The sequence below is a fragment of the Balaenoptera acutorostrata genome, chromosome 14 (genome assembly GCF_949987535.1).
Source record: "Balaenoptera acutorostrata chromosome 14, mBalAcu1.1, whole genome shotgun sequence".
In the NCBI taxonomy this organism is placed as follows: Eukaryota; Metazoa; Chordata; class Mammalia; order Artiodactyla; family Balaenopteridae; genus Balaenoptera; species Balaenoptera acutorostrata.
In genome coordinates this window covers 71218396-71235792 of record NC_080077.1, presented here as the reverse complement: position 1 = coordinate 71235792, position 17397 = coordinate 71218396, and the positions used below count along the sequence as shown (strand labels likewise).

At 41.2% G+C, this 17397-nt stretch overlaps 2 protein-coding genes across 2 annotated transcripts in view; both read left to right on the top strand.

Moving 5' to 3' along the window:
- Positions 1–267: 267 nt before the first annotated feature.
- The window catches only part of C14H6orf163 (chromosome 14 C6orf163 homolog), a 38052-nt gene continuing 20922 nt past the window's right edge, over positions 268–17397 (top strand). The window contains exons 1-2 of the mRNA XM_057527641.1: positions 268–309; positions 3873–4131. Of these exons, the coding sequence (XP_057383624.1) occupies positions 268–309; positions 3873–4131 (301 nt within the window). The remainder of the gene's footprint in view (positions 310–3872; positions 4132–17397) is intronic.
- On the top strand, positions 4209–15579 carry SMIM8 (small integral membrane protein 8). Its single transcript, XM_057527549.1, has 3 exons — positions 4209–4255; positions 11478–11635; positions 14135–15579. Exons 2-3 carry the CDS (start codon positions 11501–11503, stop codon positions 14291–14293), a joined length of 294 nt encoding a protein of 97 aa, XP_057383532.1. The 5' UTR covers positions 4209–4255; positions 11478–11500; the 3' UTR covers positions 14294–15579.

The following is a 17397-nucleotide window of genomic DNA, read 5'->3' as shown; positions in this document are numbered from 1 at the left end:
TCTTAAGATGAGTTAAAATGTGACACATCTCTCTCCCCAGGGTAGAAACTATATAATAAAAAGCAGTTATGTCTTATCTGGCAAATGAAGAAGGGAAGTGACCCATCATGAATGTCAGTGGTTCTCAAGGTGAGGTCCAAGAAACAGCAGTGGCAGCACCTGGGAACTTGCAATGGAATTTCTCAGGCCCCACCCCAGACCTACTTTCTGAAATACGCTGGAGATGGGGTCCTGTAACTGGTGTTTTAACCTGGGTGAGTCTGACGCATGCTCAAGTTTGCCAACCCTCGATGTAGGATAATGCTGAGGGTATGTGAATGTCAGACCAACTGGCAAGACTTCAGAAACACTAAGCCATCTTGTGAGTTCATCTGTTAGTCTCTGGGACTTCTCTCTAAACGTCTGTACATTTTGTAATACACTGCATTTTACCTCTACATTAAAATTGTTTCATTTCAAAGGTATGTACAGTGAACAGCAGTTTCTATTCAATTGTACAACCCCAATATCCCCAACTTTCTCTAGCAACTGGATAAAAATAAGGTCACTCGAACATTGATACTGACATTTCACTGACTTATTTGCCTACAGGCAAATCTCAGGGCCTATGCCCTCCACACCCAAGGGGGTGGCTATTGACAACGGGCTGGCCACAAAGCCTTGCTTGGGCCCCCTCTACCTCAGAGGGCTCCCCTCCTCTCTGGAAATTGGGTTTGGGCAAAGGTGGAAGAGTAAGAAGAAGGGTGGGCTTGGGGGTTTGTTTGTGTTTTTATCCAATGAGGGGAGCAAGTTGATAAAGGAATAAAAGATCTGTGCCTCAGTTGAGAGTAGTTGTTTCTGCAGCCCTGGATGCTGTCAGAGGCAGTTACAGAATTGATGTCCAACAATAATCAGTATCAAGGCTGCAAAGAACAAAGAGCTTTTTGGGGGGGGTCTTAAAAAATTGCAATTTGGGAGACACAGAATCAGGTAAAACTAAAAGCCTGTTCCGGGGAAGAGAAAGAGTCAGGGGCTTATAAAAGCAAAAGCCACAGGATTGTTCAAGAATTATGACTGACTCTGATGCAGGAAAGGAAATATTTGTCCTTAAGGGATAGGCTGTCACCGGTTATTTTAGGGTAAGCATCCAACAAATATCTTGAGTTTCTGGAGCATTGGGCAGATGTTCTGGATGCCTGCTTTAGACGGTAAGTGATCAAAGGTCAGGTTCCATCCAGGCTGAGACATGCGTAAGCCACACTTTCTCGATGGCCTCCAGGCTCCATGTGAGAGAGCTCTCTTAGCAATACCAACTTCATTTTGATTTTCCTTTCACAACCGGGGCCTGCAGGCCCATCGTGGCAGCTCTACCCTCCTCCACTAGGACCCCTTTCACAATATCTCACTTTCACCCCGTTCTGGGAAAGTGTCTCTCATGGTCCAGAGGCCCATGCGTTGGTTGGCTGCTCTTCATCATGGTACCGCCTCCTTAGAATCTCACTAGTCCACTTCACATCCCTTCTATGAATATTTCTGGAGCTCTTCATGTGTCTGGAAATACAGCTACGAGCAAAACATAGAGCCTTCATGCAGCTTACATGAAGCTCCATGGAGCTTTCATGGCATAGTCATGCCTTCATGGAACTTACATGCTAATGGAGAAGAAAGACAATAAATAAATAAATAATATGATGGCAGGTAACGACACTATTTTTTCAAGTCCCTCAGGAGTCTCTCCTGTGCATTCACCGCCAGGCCCACCCATTTCCTCCACTCTGGCCACCTCATTTAGTCACCCACCGTGAGTAGAAGGCATCCCTTCACCACCATGTGAGCATGAGGCAGCAGCACCCCTCGGTGGAAAAGCTCTATTCTGTGGTCCCTGCCGGCTGCTGCTTTTCAGGAGTTCTGTGTAACTTCTCAGGAAGCAGGTCTGCCTGTGGGGTAGATGTCTGCTTGTTTTGTCTTCCTAGCACCTCTACCCCATCCCAACCCCCAGAGAATGTCTCCTCCCCAACTGGGATAACATGACCTTGACCCAGGCTGGGCCAGTCCTGCTATCCCTTCCTCCTGTCCACAACAATTTGTCCTGAAAAAGGGTACATGACCCAAAGGTCATGAAAGCCAATCACAATTCTTTTATGAGATTTGATATATGGATGATTAGAAAAGTTCCCTTTCCACTTGGATGTACCTTAACGTGGTAGGAGGCTGGAACTGCCAGCAGGGAGGTACCCAAGACACGCAGTAAGTGTACCTGAGAAGCGCACAGAGAAATGAGACAAGGGAGCCCTGTTGGCATCTATGGATGTCCCATATCTCACTGTTCCCCAAACCAGTCCCCTCCCTGTACTTAATTACATGAGGTAATACAGATCCTTTTGCACTCAAGTTACTTTCAGTTATTTGCAGCTGAAATAACAGTTGTATGCTGAGCCCACATTAATTATATCACCTACTTTGACTTGGCGTGATGCTAGGGAAAAGAATCCAGCATTCATTTTACAAAAATTACTGCAACGACGTGGTGAAGAATCCGCCTGCCAATGCAGGGGACACAGGTCGAGCCCTGGTCTAGGAAGATCCCACATGCCGCGGAGCAACTAAGCTCGTGTGCCACGACCACTGAAGCCTGCATGCCTAGAGCCCGTGCAAAGATTAATTCTATTAATTCTTGCCTGAAAAAAAAGTACCCTTCCCTTGAGAAGGCTCACAGACCACCAGTATTGTCCCTAGAGCAGACTTTGGGAACTTCTGATTAAAATAGTTGTCTTTCATAAATCTGAATGCATTTTCACACAGATGAAACTTTTTTTTATGCAGCCAATCCCATCAAATAGAAAAGCTCCTAATCCTAGCAAATACCAGATGTCCTGTTAAATATTATTAAATATTGATGGTGCTATCTTATTATTTTAAAAAATTAATTAATTAATTATTTTTAATCTTTGGCTGTGTTGGTCTTCGTTGCTGCACGTGGGCTTTCTCTAGTTGTGGTGAGCAGGGGCTACTCTTTAAGGCAGTGCGTGGGCTTCTCATTGCGGTGGCTTCTCTTGTTGTGGAGCACAGGCTTTAGGCATGCGGGTTTCAGTAGCTGTGGCTTGCGGGCTCTAGAGCGCAAGCTCAGTAGTTGTGGCGCACAGGCTCAGTTGCTCCACGGCATGTGGGATCTTCCCGGACCAGGGCTCAAACCCGTGTCCCCTGCATTGGCAGGTGGAGTCTTAACCACTGTACCACTGGGGAAGTCCCTCCTGTCTTTTTGATGACAGCCCTTCTAACAGGTGTGAGGCGATATCTCACTGTGGTTTTGCATTTCCCTAATGATTAGTGATGTTGAGCACCTTTTCATGTTACAAACAGCTTTTTAATTAAAATTTAACTTATTTGTCAGAAGATTGCCTACTAATACCAGATGTCAATGAACTTTAAAAAATTAAACCTCAAATTAAAGTCAATTTGGCTTGAGAGAACAAGTTTTAAATTCAAAATCCATTTGCCAAAACTTTACATAAATCCATGCCAAAATCTGGGCACCTGATGTTCTATTTTGTTTGTTTTAACACAACTTTTATTCCAACAAACTTCAACATCAGCAAAGTACGTGCAAACCGGTATCCATATCTATTCTTATCACAACCATAGCCACACGTATCTTGCATCTTAGACTCTCAAGGCACTAACAGAATGTCAGAGGATTAACCGTACATTTAAATGACTGTGTCCCTGAAATGGGGCTAGGAGGAGACCAGATCCGAGCCTTCTTTCCCAAATCAGAAAGCTTTCCCCTTCCGTTAATAAATTTATGTAATTCTAGGTGATGTCTCCTTTTATTTATACAAAACACACACGCTAAACTGGAAAGTTATTTGAACCCAGTAGGCTGAAAACTTAAGGTAAAAAAGGAAGAAACCAAAAACGCCCTTTGCAAACTCCATCCCGCGGGCGGGCTGCAGGGCTTGGGAGGTGGAGGAGAGGCGCTAGACTGGTACTCCTCCGCTCCCGCGCCCCTGCGCTGCAGCCTCCGGGCTGTAGGGGCCGCTGCGGCGCCGAGCTCGCCGAGCGCGCTGGGCCGTTCTCTCCTGCAGGGGGAGACGAGGCGCAGGAGGAGAGGTGGAGCGCAGCGGGCGCGGAGAGGAGGTGACCTCGCGGCAGGTGAGCGGCGGCGGGGCCGGGGTGGCTGGGAGGCGGGCCGGCGGGTGGGGACAGGGCGGCCGCCCTACAGCGCACTCGACCCTGGCCTTGGAGGGCCCGGCCACCCTGCGGACCTCGCTCCCAGGTGCGTGGACTCGGCGGCGTTCTCTCAGGCCCCCCGAATCCTCGCCTCTCGGTGGGCGCCCTGAGCCGGGTCTGGGAGATCTCTGACCCCACCGGGCGCGTGTCCCGCCCCATCCGTGGACACTTCCACCGCCAGAACCCTCCCATTTCCTGGACAGTTTCTTGGTATACTAGGTCACCAAACTTCCTAATTAGGGGCAAGTGGTTTTGTAACTGTTTTCACGTGAGGTGCCTCTTTCCTTTTTAACTGTGTTTAGTCATGTGTTCCCCCTGCAACACAATGTCTGGAACTTAACTGAATGCAGTTGTTTTGTTTTGTTTTTTTCTGGAGCCTTCAAAGGTATCTGTCTTTGAGTAATAGCCAGATGTAGTGTGGGTACCACACTATGGGGAGGGCAGCGGACCCAGATAGTACTTTACACCTCTCAGATTGTAGGCAACAACCGTTGTCAAAATCTTTCTCCTTGGGGGCTTCCCGGGTGGCGCAGTGGTTGAGAATCGGCCTGCCAATTCAGGGGACACGGGTTCGAGCCCTGGTCTGGGAAGATCCCACATGCCGCGGAGCAACTGGGCCCGTGAGCCACAACTACTGAGCCTGCGCGTCTGGAGCCTGTGCTCCGCAATAAGAGAGGCCACGATAGTGAGAGGCCTGCGCACCGCGATGAAGAGTGGCCCCCGCTTGCCACAACTAGAGAAAGCCCTCGCACAGAAACGAAGACCCAACACAGCCAAAAATAAATAAATAAATTAGAAAAGAAAACAAAAAAAGAACCCTTGATAGAAAATATCTGTGTGGAGACTCGGGGCCTAGAACATAGAGGAGCTCAGTATATTAAAAAAAAAAAAATCTTTCTCCTTTTTCTAGGTACAGTAAATTTCAAGAGATGGAAAGAGATTTTTTAATAGCGTTTTTTACCTTAAAAACAGCAAATACAGAATTTATCTTTAAAATTTAAGTGATTATAATTTTATGTTTCTTAAATCTTGTAATAACTTACAAATGCAGAGTCTTATCAATTTAGGAGTAAGGTGGGGTGAAGGAGTGGTCTAGGGGTGGGCTGGAAATTGGGAGACCTGGATTATCTCACTCTCCCTTGGGCAAAGGCAATCTCTGTGGGTTTAGATTTCTTTGTTTAAAAAAAGGGGATTGGATTCGATGGTGAAGGTGACAGTAGCTACCAGTTATTGAACATCTGTTTTGTCCTTTAAAAAATGTTACTTCATTTAATCCACATAGTAATTCTATGCATTAGATAATATTATCCCTTTTATAAAGGTGCGGACTGAGGCTTAGAGAGGTTGTCACTCAAAAACATACACCTAATCCGTAGCAAAGTTGGCATTTGAGGCTATGCTACACTCCCTCAAGACAAGTCCTCTGATTCTGTCCCAAACTTGCTTATTCTAATTCAAATTATTTTTAAGGTGTCCTGCCCCAGACTTCAAGTGATTTTCTTAAATATTAAAATAGTGTGGTATGTGGAACTAAAATAACAAGTACATTTATATCTCATTAAAGTATTTTGTCCATTTTATAATTCCCTAAGTCTTAAAAACAAGGCTTTGATTATTGCTGACATGCCTTCTCTCTAATGTTCTATGATTCTGATAATTTTCTAAATTTATCTTCTACTGAGATGCTTATTTCAAAAATGAATATCTGAAGATTAAGGTTTTCCCCCAAAGTAACTCAGATTCTTTATATCTTGGTCTAATTTTTATGTCAATGCCAATTTTATTTCACTGAATTGTTTAATGTCAGTTGCCAAATATATTCTGGATCATCCTGCAGAGTAAGAGTTTTACTAAAGGAGAGAAAATCATTCAAAAATGACTGTTCCTGACTCGGCTTAGGAACATCTTTGTATAGCCTCGCACAGTGTGCATTATTCATTCCAGGGGAGCACCATTCTCACTCACACTTTAGGATGTGAATGACCCTTGTTGCATTGGTGCAAAGAGTCAGTCCTTTACCTTTGTTGCTTCCTTTTCCTATTGCATATTGCCTTCACCAGAGGGTGGGCAGAAGAAAAAGGTAAAGAACTTTTTACCAGGAGGGACATATGAAGTAAATGCAGTTTAGTTTAGATCTTTTTTTTAAATTTTTATTTTATATTGGCGTATAGTTGATTTACAATGTTGTGTTAGTTTCAGGTGTACAGCAAAGTCATTTGGTTATACAAATACATATATCCATTCTTTTTCAGATTCTTTTCCCTTATAGGTTATTACAGAATATTGAGTAGAGTTCCCTGTGCTATACAGTAGGTCCTGGTTGATTATCTATTTTATATATAGTATTGTGTGTATCTTAATCCGAAACTCCTAATTTATCCACACTCCCACCTTTCCCCTTTGGTAACCCTAAGTTTGTTTTCTATGTCTGTGAGTCTGTTTCTGTTTTGTAAATAAGTTGATTTGTATCATTTTTTTAGATTCCACATATGGTATTTGTCTTTCTCTTTCTGACTTACTTCGCTTAGTATGATAAGCTCTAGGTCCATCCATGTTACTGCAATTGACATTATTTCTTTCTTTTTTATGGCTGAGTAATATTCCATTGTGTATATATTACCACATCATCTTTATCCATTCACCTGTTGATGGACATTTAGGTTGCTTCCGTGTCTTGGCTATTGTAAATAGTGCTGCATTGAACATTGAGGTGCATGTATCTTTTCAAATTATTGTTTTCCTCCAGATATATGCCCAGGAGTGGGATTGCTGGATCATATGGTAGCTCTATTTTTAGTTTTTTAAGGAAACTCCATACCATTCTCCATAGTGGCTGTACCAATTTACATTCCCACCAGCAATGTAGGAAGGTTTCCTTTTCTCCACACCCTCTCCAGTATTTATTGTTTGTAGACTTTTTGATGATGGCCATTCTGACCAGCGTGAGGTGATACCTCATTGTAGCTTTGATTTGCATTTCTCTCATGATTAGCTATGTTGAACATCTTTTCATGTGCCTATGGGCCATGTGTATGTCTTTTTTGGAGAAATGTCTGTTTAGGTCTTCCACCCATTTTTTGATTGGGTTGTTTGTTTTTTTTATATTGAGCTGCGTAAGCTGTTTGTATATTTTGGAGATTAATCCCTTGTCAGTCGCATCGTTTGCAAATATTTTCTCCCATTCTGTAGGTTGTCTTTTCGTTTTGTTTATGGTTTCCTTTGCTGTGCAAAAGCTAAGTTTAATTAGGTCCCATTTGTTTATTTTTGTTTTTATTTTCATTACTCTAGGAGGTTGATCCTTTTGGATTCAAAAAGATATTGCTGTGATTTATGTCAAAGAGTGTTTTGCCTGTGTTGTCCTCTCAGAGTTTTATAGTATCCAGCCTTACATTTAGGTCTCTAATCCATTTTGAGTTTATTTTTGTGTATGTTGTTAGAGAATGTTCTGATTTCATTCTTTTACATGTAGCTGTCCAGTTTTCCCAGCACTACTTATTGAAGAGACTGTCTTTTCTCCAGGAGGGACATATGAAGTAAATACAGTTTAGTTTAGATCTTTTTTACAGGCAAGTATGAAAAATTCTACTCTCTTCTATTTAAAAAAAATTATTAAAAAAAATTATATACAGTTTCTTTTCATGAGTTGATAAGGGAACAACAAATGGGTGATGGAAAAATGAAGAAGAAATAAGAATGGGGGCACCTGGACAGATTGCACAGCCAGGTGGTGGCCTGGGATACCTGATTTATTGAGTGTTTTACAGGTGGGCCCACACAGAAACTAATCACCACATTACTTTGCCAGGAGCAGTTCAGTGCCAGGTTCCCATCATCCTTGCGCGCGCGCGTGTGTGTGTGTGTGTGTGTGTGTTTAATATTTATTTATTTGGCTGCACTGGGTCTTACTTGTGGCATGCGGAATCTAGTTCCCTGACCAGGGATCGAACCCAGGCCCCCTGCATTGGAAGCGCGGAGTCTTAACTGCTGGACCACCAGGGAAGTCCGGAGATTCCCCTTTTAATGCAATAAATGAGGGTCCTCGCTTACAAATAAACATATCTTGAAAGCAAGTATATCTAGAGATTGGTCAGTATCATATACAAATAAGAAAGTGCTAGTTACCTGCAGTGGGAAAAAAAGAGTAAGGGAAGAAGTGGGAGAAAGTGATGGGGAGACTTAGGAAGTTCTGATGGATGTGTGCTAGATGTTAACTGTTGTCTTAGGTACTGCTGGTTCGACTGGTAATGTTGGAATAGGTTGTTGCTGTGCTTTGAACTTACGGTGCTGCAGCTTTTTTTTTTTTTTTAATAAATTTATTTATTTATTTTTGGGTGTGTTGGGTCTTCGTATCTGTGCGAGGGCTTTCTCTAGTTGTGGCAAGCGGGGGCCACTCTTCATTGCGGTGCGTGGGCCTCTCACTATCACGGCCTCTCCCGCTGCGGAGCACAGGCTCCAGATGCGCAGGCTCAGTAGTTGTGGCTCACGGGCCTAGTTGCTCCGTGGCATGTGGGATCCTCCCAGACCAGGGCTCGAACCCATGTCCCCTGCATTGGCAGGCAGACTCCCAACCACTGCGCCACCAGGGAAGCCCAGTGCTGCAGCTTTTTAAAATGGAATTATATTAGCTCTGCACTTGAAAGTAGCTGGTCAGCTTTTGCTGCTAGATTAAAAGTTTGCTTTTGAAATAGAGACTTGCTTTCCCAAAAAGCACTGACAGTTGACACATCTGTGAAGAAACAGCTAAGGTTTTGCATCTTACAGACTTTATTTATTCAACCACCACATCTTGAATTTCTGCCCCAGTCATATTCCTACAGCTCTGTGTGCCGGGCATGTGAGGAGATGCAGAAGAACCTTCTCTTACATGAAAAAAATGTTCTGCTCTGTTCTGTTCTTATATATCACAAATTCTTACCTACTAAGGCCCTTTTTGGCCTCAGTAATCTGTTTTTTTTTACTTTAAGTACAGAAGGTTGTTAAAATTCTTTACTTGTTTGATCAGTGGCATAAACAAGTTCATGCAGTTTGGGGAGAACTGTTGTAACACCTTCAGTGACTGTGGCTCATTAAAGGAGAAGCAGCAATAGAACTGAGCTGTCTTATTCCGGGCCTAGTAAAAGAATGACATATAATGGAAAATATTATTTTCATACATTCCCCAAAGTATCACAAACAATGGAAATTGTGGCATATTAAATCTTTTTAAATATAGTGTAGTAGGTAACTCTTTAAATTGTAAAAGGCCCTTTCAATAAACATTTGCAGTGGTTTCTAGCCCAGGTGTTCTTTAATTGTCATTTCTGGCAAAGAGTTTAACATTAACAGTTTAACATAAACAGAATGTGGATGTCTAGAGGTTGCAGTATAATAAATACTACCTTGATTGCTTATTTGCTTGATTCGTCACAAAGCAAATGTAGGTTCGGCTAAGGAAAGAGGAGACCAAAGAATCTTGCATGTGTATATATATAAATATTAATATATCTGAGAGGCTTTAGAGGCTGTCTTCCAGGCTATAGTCCTCAGTAAGGTCCCCAAATGAAACTTAACTCGCAACTTTTAGTTTGCGCATTTTTCTTCAGTCGACAGTTTCAAGAAGTTCATGTAAGAGACGGGCATGTGAGTGGACCCCTGGTTCTGCAGAAAACGTTGGATTTTTTTGCCAACTTTGGGCATGATGAGTTTCAAGCAAGTGTGTGCTGGCTGAACAAATTTCAGGCATGTTATGGAATGATTCAGAAGTTGTCTGTAGTGAAAAAAACACTGTTCAGTAGAGAAAACTAGTAACTTGAATGCAGTTGAAATTTTTAAAAAATTGCTTGTTACAGCTTGAATGATGTTTTAAATGCTGATGAAATAAGTGTTTTACGAGTTGTTACCTCATATACTTCGTGTCCAAGGTAGACTTCGCAGAAGAGGTAAACAGAGGTTGATGATTGCTGTATTCTGCTGTAATGCATCGTGGTCGGAAGAGATGAGACCACTTGTCATTGGCAAGTCAGCTAACCCCCAGGGCTTCAGAAATGTTTATTTGCTCCCCAGTGATTATGAAACCAATACACATGCCCAAAGTATGGGAGGTTTATTTAATGAATGGCTGAGAATGGTTAGCAAGGGGATGGAAGGAGTGAAATGCAAGATCCTCTTGCTGATGGACACCTGCTGTGCCCATAGCACACTCCTGTGTTTGGATCACACATGTGTTGAGCTTTCCCATTGAATAATCAGTATGTTTTGAAAAAACCAAATTCCTAACTTTCTCCATAAGTAATAAAGTTGCAAAAATATTGCTTTTATAAAGACTATAAAATGGAAGACTTAAAGAATACTTGAATAAACAAAGCCCCAATGAGTGTTTAAATGTGAGTGTTTGACTCTCATTTCATAACATTTACTATATGATAGCGTTCAACATTTCCCCCGAAGAATTTTATTATATTGTCATCAAGGTCAGCCTTTCTTTGGAAGGTGTCTTTCCCTGCCTTCTCCCTTGCAACTCTGCCCCCCACCACGCCAAGCATTCGGTGGCAGGAATGGTAGGAATAAGCTTTTGCCTAATAGTATCTAGAAGAGAAAAATATTCACAAAATGATGACATTCCAGCTGGGAGAACCAGAAGCCAAAAGACATACTCGGCTCTAATAGGATAAATTCTGAGTAATTAAGAGAAAAAAGGGTATTCAGATTGAAGAGGTAGCATAGTGGTTGTTTCCAGAGAGTGGCTGATAGGCAGAGAGGGAGTGGGGACTGACAGCTGCTCACCCTTCCTGTCTGGTGCTGGGGCTGGGGCTGGTGCTGGGGTGGCCGGTGGACGAAGGCAGAGGGGGTGGGAGAAGTGGAGCAATGGAACGCTCCTGTCCTGAAAGGGCTATTGGAAGGTGAGGAAGAGTGAAAATGGAAGGAAATTAAGAAGGTGTGGATAACCCACCGGCCACTTCCACCCTTAGCACCCCCTTCATATAACAAGATACAGTGTGACTCAGACCAACAAATTATCTAGCCAACTGGAAAAGTAGGAAGACAATTTTTGCATACCTCACTAGTTTGGTCTAAGAGATGAAAAATAAAATAGCCATTTTACCAAGCAAAACCTGAAGTTCCATTTACAAGGTATGTGTTATACAAAGGAAGAAAATAATTTACCATCACTTTTGGTGGAAAAGTGGACTGGAATTCAAAAAAGAATGAAAACAGAATCAGTTTCTTAAAGAGCATTATGAAAAGAACACAGTCTGGAAGGGAAAAAAGGTCTCTCATTTTATTTGTAGGTACTGAATCATCATTAGTCAAGATGTCTTCAGCACCTGAGCCTCCAGCAGTTAAAAAGGAGACACCCAAGGAAAAAGACCTGGGAAACCCAGGGCTCAGAGGGCTCCGCACCACAACCTTATTTCGAGCTGTGAATCCAGAGCTCTTCATTAAACCTGTAAGAAATGCATCCAGGATAAGACTTTTTTTTTTTTTTTTTAATATTTATTTATTTATTTGGCTGCGCTGGGTCCCAGTTGCAGCATGTGGGACCTTTAGTTGCTGCATGTGGGATTCAGCCCCCCGACCAGGGATCGAACCAGGCCCCCTGCACTGGGAGCACGGAGTCCCAGCCACTAGACCACCAGGGAAGTTCCCAGGATAAGACTTTATGTTCAATTTAACTAGGCTGTCAGAAATAGAAAGTTCTTATTATTTGATTTTATCATGGAAGACCTCTCTGTGAATAAAAAGCAGGTGGAAGGAAAATCTTAAATGCTGTTTCACTTAATACACATATAAAACTAATTATTTTGAGGACATTTGGAGAATTTTAATGGAAAATGGTTGGATTTTAATGGATTGACTTTTCAAATTCCCGTTTAAAATTTTATTACTATCTGCGTTAATTTTAAGGAAATTTTTATTGTGTGATCAAGTATTATTAAGTAAATAAGATCTTCCATTGAAACAAAGAAAACAGACTGAAAATCTGATCATTCTTATAGTCTACAATTCCAGGCTTTATTAATATTTTAACCTAGGGGGATACTGCAAACATATCTTGAAAAATTTCAAAACGTGCATTTGTACACTGTTAGGGAGTTAGCTAATCATTCGTATTTTTGTAGCAAGTTATTGAATATATTTGATATGATAAATTTTACTTTTTTAAAAACTCAAATCATACAATGTACTTAAATGTATTGAGTGTGATTAGAATTTTAATAACATAGTTGCCAGTATAAGCTAAATAGTATAAGCTAAAGTTAAATAGGTCAATTTAACAATCAGATAATTAAATCAAGGTAGAATGTTTTAAAAACGTTGAACTAATGTATTCTTTTTTTTTGTATATATAAATTTATTTATTTACTTATTTATTGGCTGCGTTAGGTCTTCGTTGCTGCACGTGGGCTTTCTTTAGTTGCAGCGAGCGGGGGCTACTCTTCGTTGGGGTTCGTGGACTACTTTTTGTTGCCGTGCCTGGGCTTCTCATTGCGGTGGCTTCTCTTGTTCTGGAGCACGGGCTCTAGGTGCACGGGCTTCAGTAGTTGTGGCACGCAGACTCAGTAGTTGTGGCTCGCGCGCTCTAGAGCTCAGGCTCAGTAGTTGTGGCTCACGGGCTCTAGAGCACAGGCTCAGTAGTTGTGGCGCACGGGCTCAGTTGTTCCGCAGCATGTGGGATCTTCCCGGACCAGGGCTCAAACCCATGTCCCCTGTATTGGCAGGTGGATTCTTAACCACTGTGCCACCTGGGAAGTCCCTAATGTATTCTTTTAATTGCCAAATACATTTCAAGAATTGTAAATTTAGGGCTTCCCTGGTGGTGCAGTGGTTAAGAATCTGCCTGCCAGGGCAGGGAACACGGGTTCGAGCCCTGGTCCGGGAAGATCCCACATGCCACGGAGCAACTGAGCCCGTGCACCACAACTACTGAGCCTGTGCTCTAGAGCCCGCAAGCCACAACTGCTGAGCCCATGTGCCACAACTACTGAAGCCCATGCGCCTGGAGCCCGTGCTCCACAACAAGAGAAGCCACCGCAATGAGAAGCCCACACACCGCAACGAAGAGTAGCCCTCGCTGCAACTAGAGAAAGCCCATGCGCAGCAACAAAGACCCAACGCAGCCATAAATAAATGAATGAATGAATGAATAAATAAATAAAATAAGAAATATTTTAAAAAAGAATTGTAAATTTAAACCGCTCTGAGGTTTGACCTTTAGTTTTTTGATGATTAAGATTTGAAATAATAGTAATACAACAGGTATGGTGACAAGCAGAAAATAAAATTTAAAAAGCTTTTAAAAAAAAATATTCAGAGCTGCATCACTTTGCCTCTTAGGGTCTTGGATTTTACAGCAGCAAATCAAGGTTATTATAGTAACATTTCTCTTCCAATCACTAAATTTCTTGAGGTAATAGAATAAGTTCCCAGAGAAGAGCGTGTATATTTTGCTGTACCTGATATATGACATGAAAGGGTTTCTGCCAGTTATCCATGAACTCAGGTGAGAAGAATAGCATGTATACTTCATTCCTCACTTCCTAATAAAATTAACTAATTTAAGGTTTGCAAGTGGGAAGCTTGGGCCCAGAGAAGTTAAGCAACTTTTCCACATCACACAGATAACACTGAAAACTCTGAGCACTGGACCAGTTTTCATGCCTCTCGTTTCCCCCGCACCTCTTCCAGCCTCACCTTCCTAAAGGTGAAGGTCGGAGATGTCCCAGCTGTGGAGAGAAGAAGCAAGAGTCTTCTATAGTCTCTAAATTATCAGGAGTTGAGTTAATTGAATAAAGAACTGGGTAAATTTTTATAAATGAAATTAATACCATAGGAATGCTGGTGTGGTACTAAAGCCTTGGCATGTCAAGAGGAAAGTGCAAGAGATACTTGAGTCTCCTCAAATGATGAGTCTTAATGAGGTCTTATAATTTTTTTTCTTTGACAGAACAAACCTGTAATGGCTTTCGGATTGATAACCCTTTCACTTTGTGTGGCTTATATTGGTTATCTACATGCGACACAGGAGAATAAGAAGGACCTCTATGAAGCTATTGATAGTGAGGGACACAGTTATATGAGGAGGAAAACATCTAAGTGGGATTAACAGTGCTGGTTACTGCAGATGGAGCTTTACTGGGGACTCTGAAACCTTCAGGTGAAGATTAGCGCCACACAGTATCTTGTTTCTTGTTCTAGAAGACACTACTGAGGAGGAAGGATGGCGGCTGCAGCCAGGCCACTATAGTGAACGTTGTCCTTTCAAAACCGTAGCCATTATCGCATTCTTTATCCACAGAAAGAGCTGCTCAGTGTTTTTCCTTGACTAAATCCTCTTGTAAAAGTGCCATGAGAATGGAAGTCACTTTTGTGAATTAAGTTCTATATAATAAAAAGTACCGATGCTCTTAAATTTACATGGTATTTTTAACATTTTAAGGGGAATTGTGCATTTACAACTGTTGTGAGTGTTTAGTTTGTTTTGCTGTTTGCAAGGACAGTGTTCATTTTCTACCTGGCATAGAACCTATATTTATGAAGAAAAAAATAATTGTAAATTATCGTAAAGCCTGCAGTTAAAAACAAATAGTTTTTACAGAGTCACAGATGGGTCTTATATTTCGATTTTCCATTTCAGCTAATTTTGGTCCAGAATTTTATTTTAATTGAAAAGATACTCCCATTCAACTACTAAAATAAAGATTAAATGAGAGAATAACCCAAAGTAATTGGAGTTTTTCTTTTTTTAAAAAGAAAGTATGTTATACTGAATATGATGTTTTTATTTGACTACAGTCGTTATCTGTTTTGGTTTTTGTAAATTAATGTTACAGTGATATTATAAATGTAGACCAAATGTTCTTACAGTTATTTAAAAACTAGAACTACTCAATAGATAAGAAAAGAAGGTCTGGTTTTAAAATAACCATAAGAACATGGGTTTACCTTATATATATATATACCTTTCTGATGAGTGTTCTAGACCTGTTTCATTTCTAGATATTTACCGCATTCTCCAAATCATTGGAATTGGAGCTCAGTAATAAATCTCATCTCTGAAACTTTGTTTCATTTATTATTAACAAGTAAAATAATTGCACAGGCAGATCATCATAATGTAATATTTAATTTCCAGTGCTTTATTGTGGTTTTGCAAGATACATGAAAATGTAATTATGTCTCATTTGTAAATATTAAAGAGCTTAGCTAATTATCTACATGCAACTAAATTAAATCTTTACTACTGAGCCCTAAATATTTCTTTGCTAGGTGTCTCTGTATAGTACACTTCAAATAGTTTAAAATGCACTTAGGTGGTATAAAATGCCTTTTAATCTAAAGTGTTATCTTTTGCTGTTGGTTATTAAAGAACTAGAGTTCTTCTGTTTTCAACTTACGCATTTACTGTCACATCATTGTCTTTAGAGTTCTTCTAGTAGTCAACAAAATAAGTTGCTATTTGGTGGGGGAGGTATTAGTTAGGTGAGCTATCAGGAGATTATTGCAGCAAAGAAGGGCAGCAGGAACTGGACAGAGGGCAGCCTTAAGCCATGTGACGTGTGTGAATGAACCAGGGTAGCAGGAGATTCCGCAAGGCACACAGCTGTGAAAAATAGTGCAAGGGAAGAATCCCATTGAATTCTAGGAGCAAGTAACCTAACTGTGCTACTATTTACAGGGTGGTTACAAGTTCTGTAGCACAGTCTTTCTGTGTGCAGTGTCAAAGGCTGCCTGGCTGTGTGTTGATGTTTTTATTCCTTCTCTAAAGGAAAGTGCCACTTTGACAGAGTCAGTTGTCTAAGGGGGGGATGCTCAGGGCAAGATAATTACAGACTTTTGTAGTCTGGGTTCAAGTGGTAGGAGGAATGTTTTCCAATGCAGGAATCTGGTTGAGATTGGGCAAACTCAGTAACATAAGAGATTCAGTCTTGAAGCAAGTGTTGGTAAGTGAACCATTGATAAGGTGTAAGCGACCTCTTTGCCCAGGGAAGCAATCTCTTCTGATAGAAGAGCTATTTGCCCAGAGGAGCAAGCAGTTCAATTGACAAGTTGATAAGAATTTCCTGACGTAAACAGTGAAGTTACTTATTATTTTATACCCTTATAGGGTGACCAATCTGTCCCAGTTTGCCAGGCACCGAGGGGGTTCTTGAGATGTAGGACTTTCCATTTTAAAACAAGGACAACAAATTAGTTAACTCTGATTTTTAAAACCAAGCTTAGTAATTTTGAGTGCTTACTTAATGAAAGTAAATTTTCCTTTAAGATACTTGTGATATTTCCCAGTTTTATTGTCATGGCACAAAAACATATTTATAGATAACCTGAAAAAAATTAAACTCCCTCCTTTTCTGTCCTAAAAAATCAATTCTTTAAAACAAACCATTTAACAGAAAGTATAGCAGGCTGAATAATACTCCTTTTCCCCCAACCACCCCAGAGATGTTTGGATCCTAATCCCTAGAACCTGTGAATATGTTCCATTATATGGCAGAAGGGTCTTGACAGATGTGATTAAGTTCAGGATTTTGAGATGGGGAAATTATCCTTTATTATCTGGGTGGGCTTGATATAATCACAGAAGTCCTTATAGGAGGGAGGCAGATGATCAGAGGAAGAAACAATGTCACCCTGCAAACAGGAAGAGAAAAGGCTATATTGATGTGAGCCCATGGGCCAAGGTATGTGGGTGGCCTCTGGAAGCTGGAAAAGGCAAGGAAACAGATTCTCCCCTAAAGCCTCCAGAAGGGCCAGTGCTGCTAACATCTTAATTTTAGCCCCATAAGACTCATTTTGGACTTCTGACCTCCGGAAGTGCAAGAGAATGAATTTGTGTTGTTTTAAGCTACTAAATATGTGGTAATTTGTTACATCCCCAGAAGGAAACTAATACAGAAAGTATCTGGGAAAGGAACAGCTGTACTATGCTCCCTTTAGTCATTATTTCTAGTTGCTTTTATGAGCAAAGCTTGTCTTACCTAGCAACAGTTGCTAAGTAAGTTAACAATTTAATCTAGAGTCTAGGAGGGAGCAACTGCTTAAATCTTCCCAAATCCAGTGCCCAGACCTTATATGGCAGAGGCTTTCAGTACCGTTCTTTACCATTAGGCACATAACCACTACCTAATCATGGCAAATCATTTAATCCTTGCAAGCCTCTAGCATTGTCTTCAAACCTTGAACCTCTTCCAGCTTTCTCAAACGTCTAGC

Coding starts and splice junctions, on each gene's coding strand:
- SMIM8 (XM_057527549.1), top strand. CDS start 11,501: ATGTCTTCAGCACCTGAGCCTCCAGCAGTTAAAAAGGAGACACCCAAG. Junction 11,636..14,134: donor CAGAGCTCTTCATTAAACCT/GTAAGAAATGCA, acceptor TTTCTTTGACAG/AACAAACCTGTAATGGCTTT.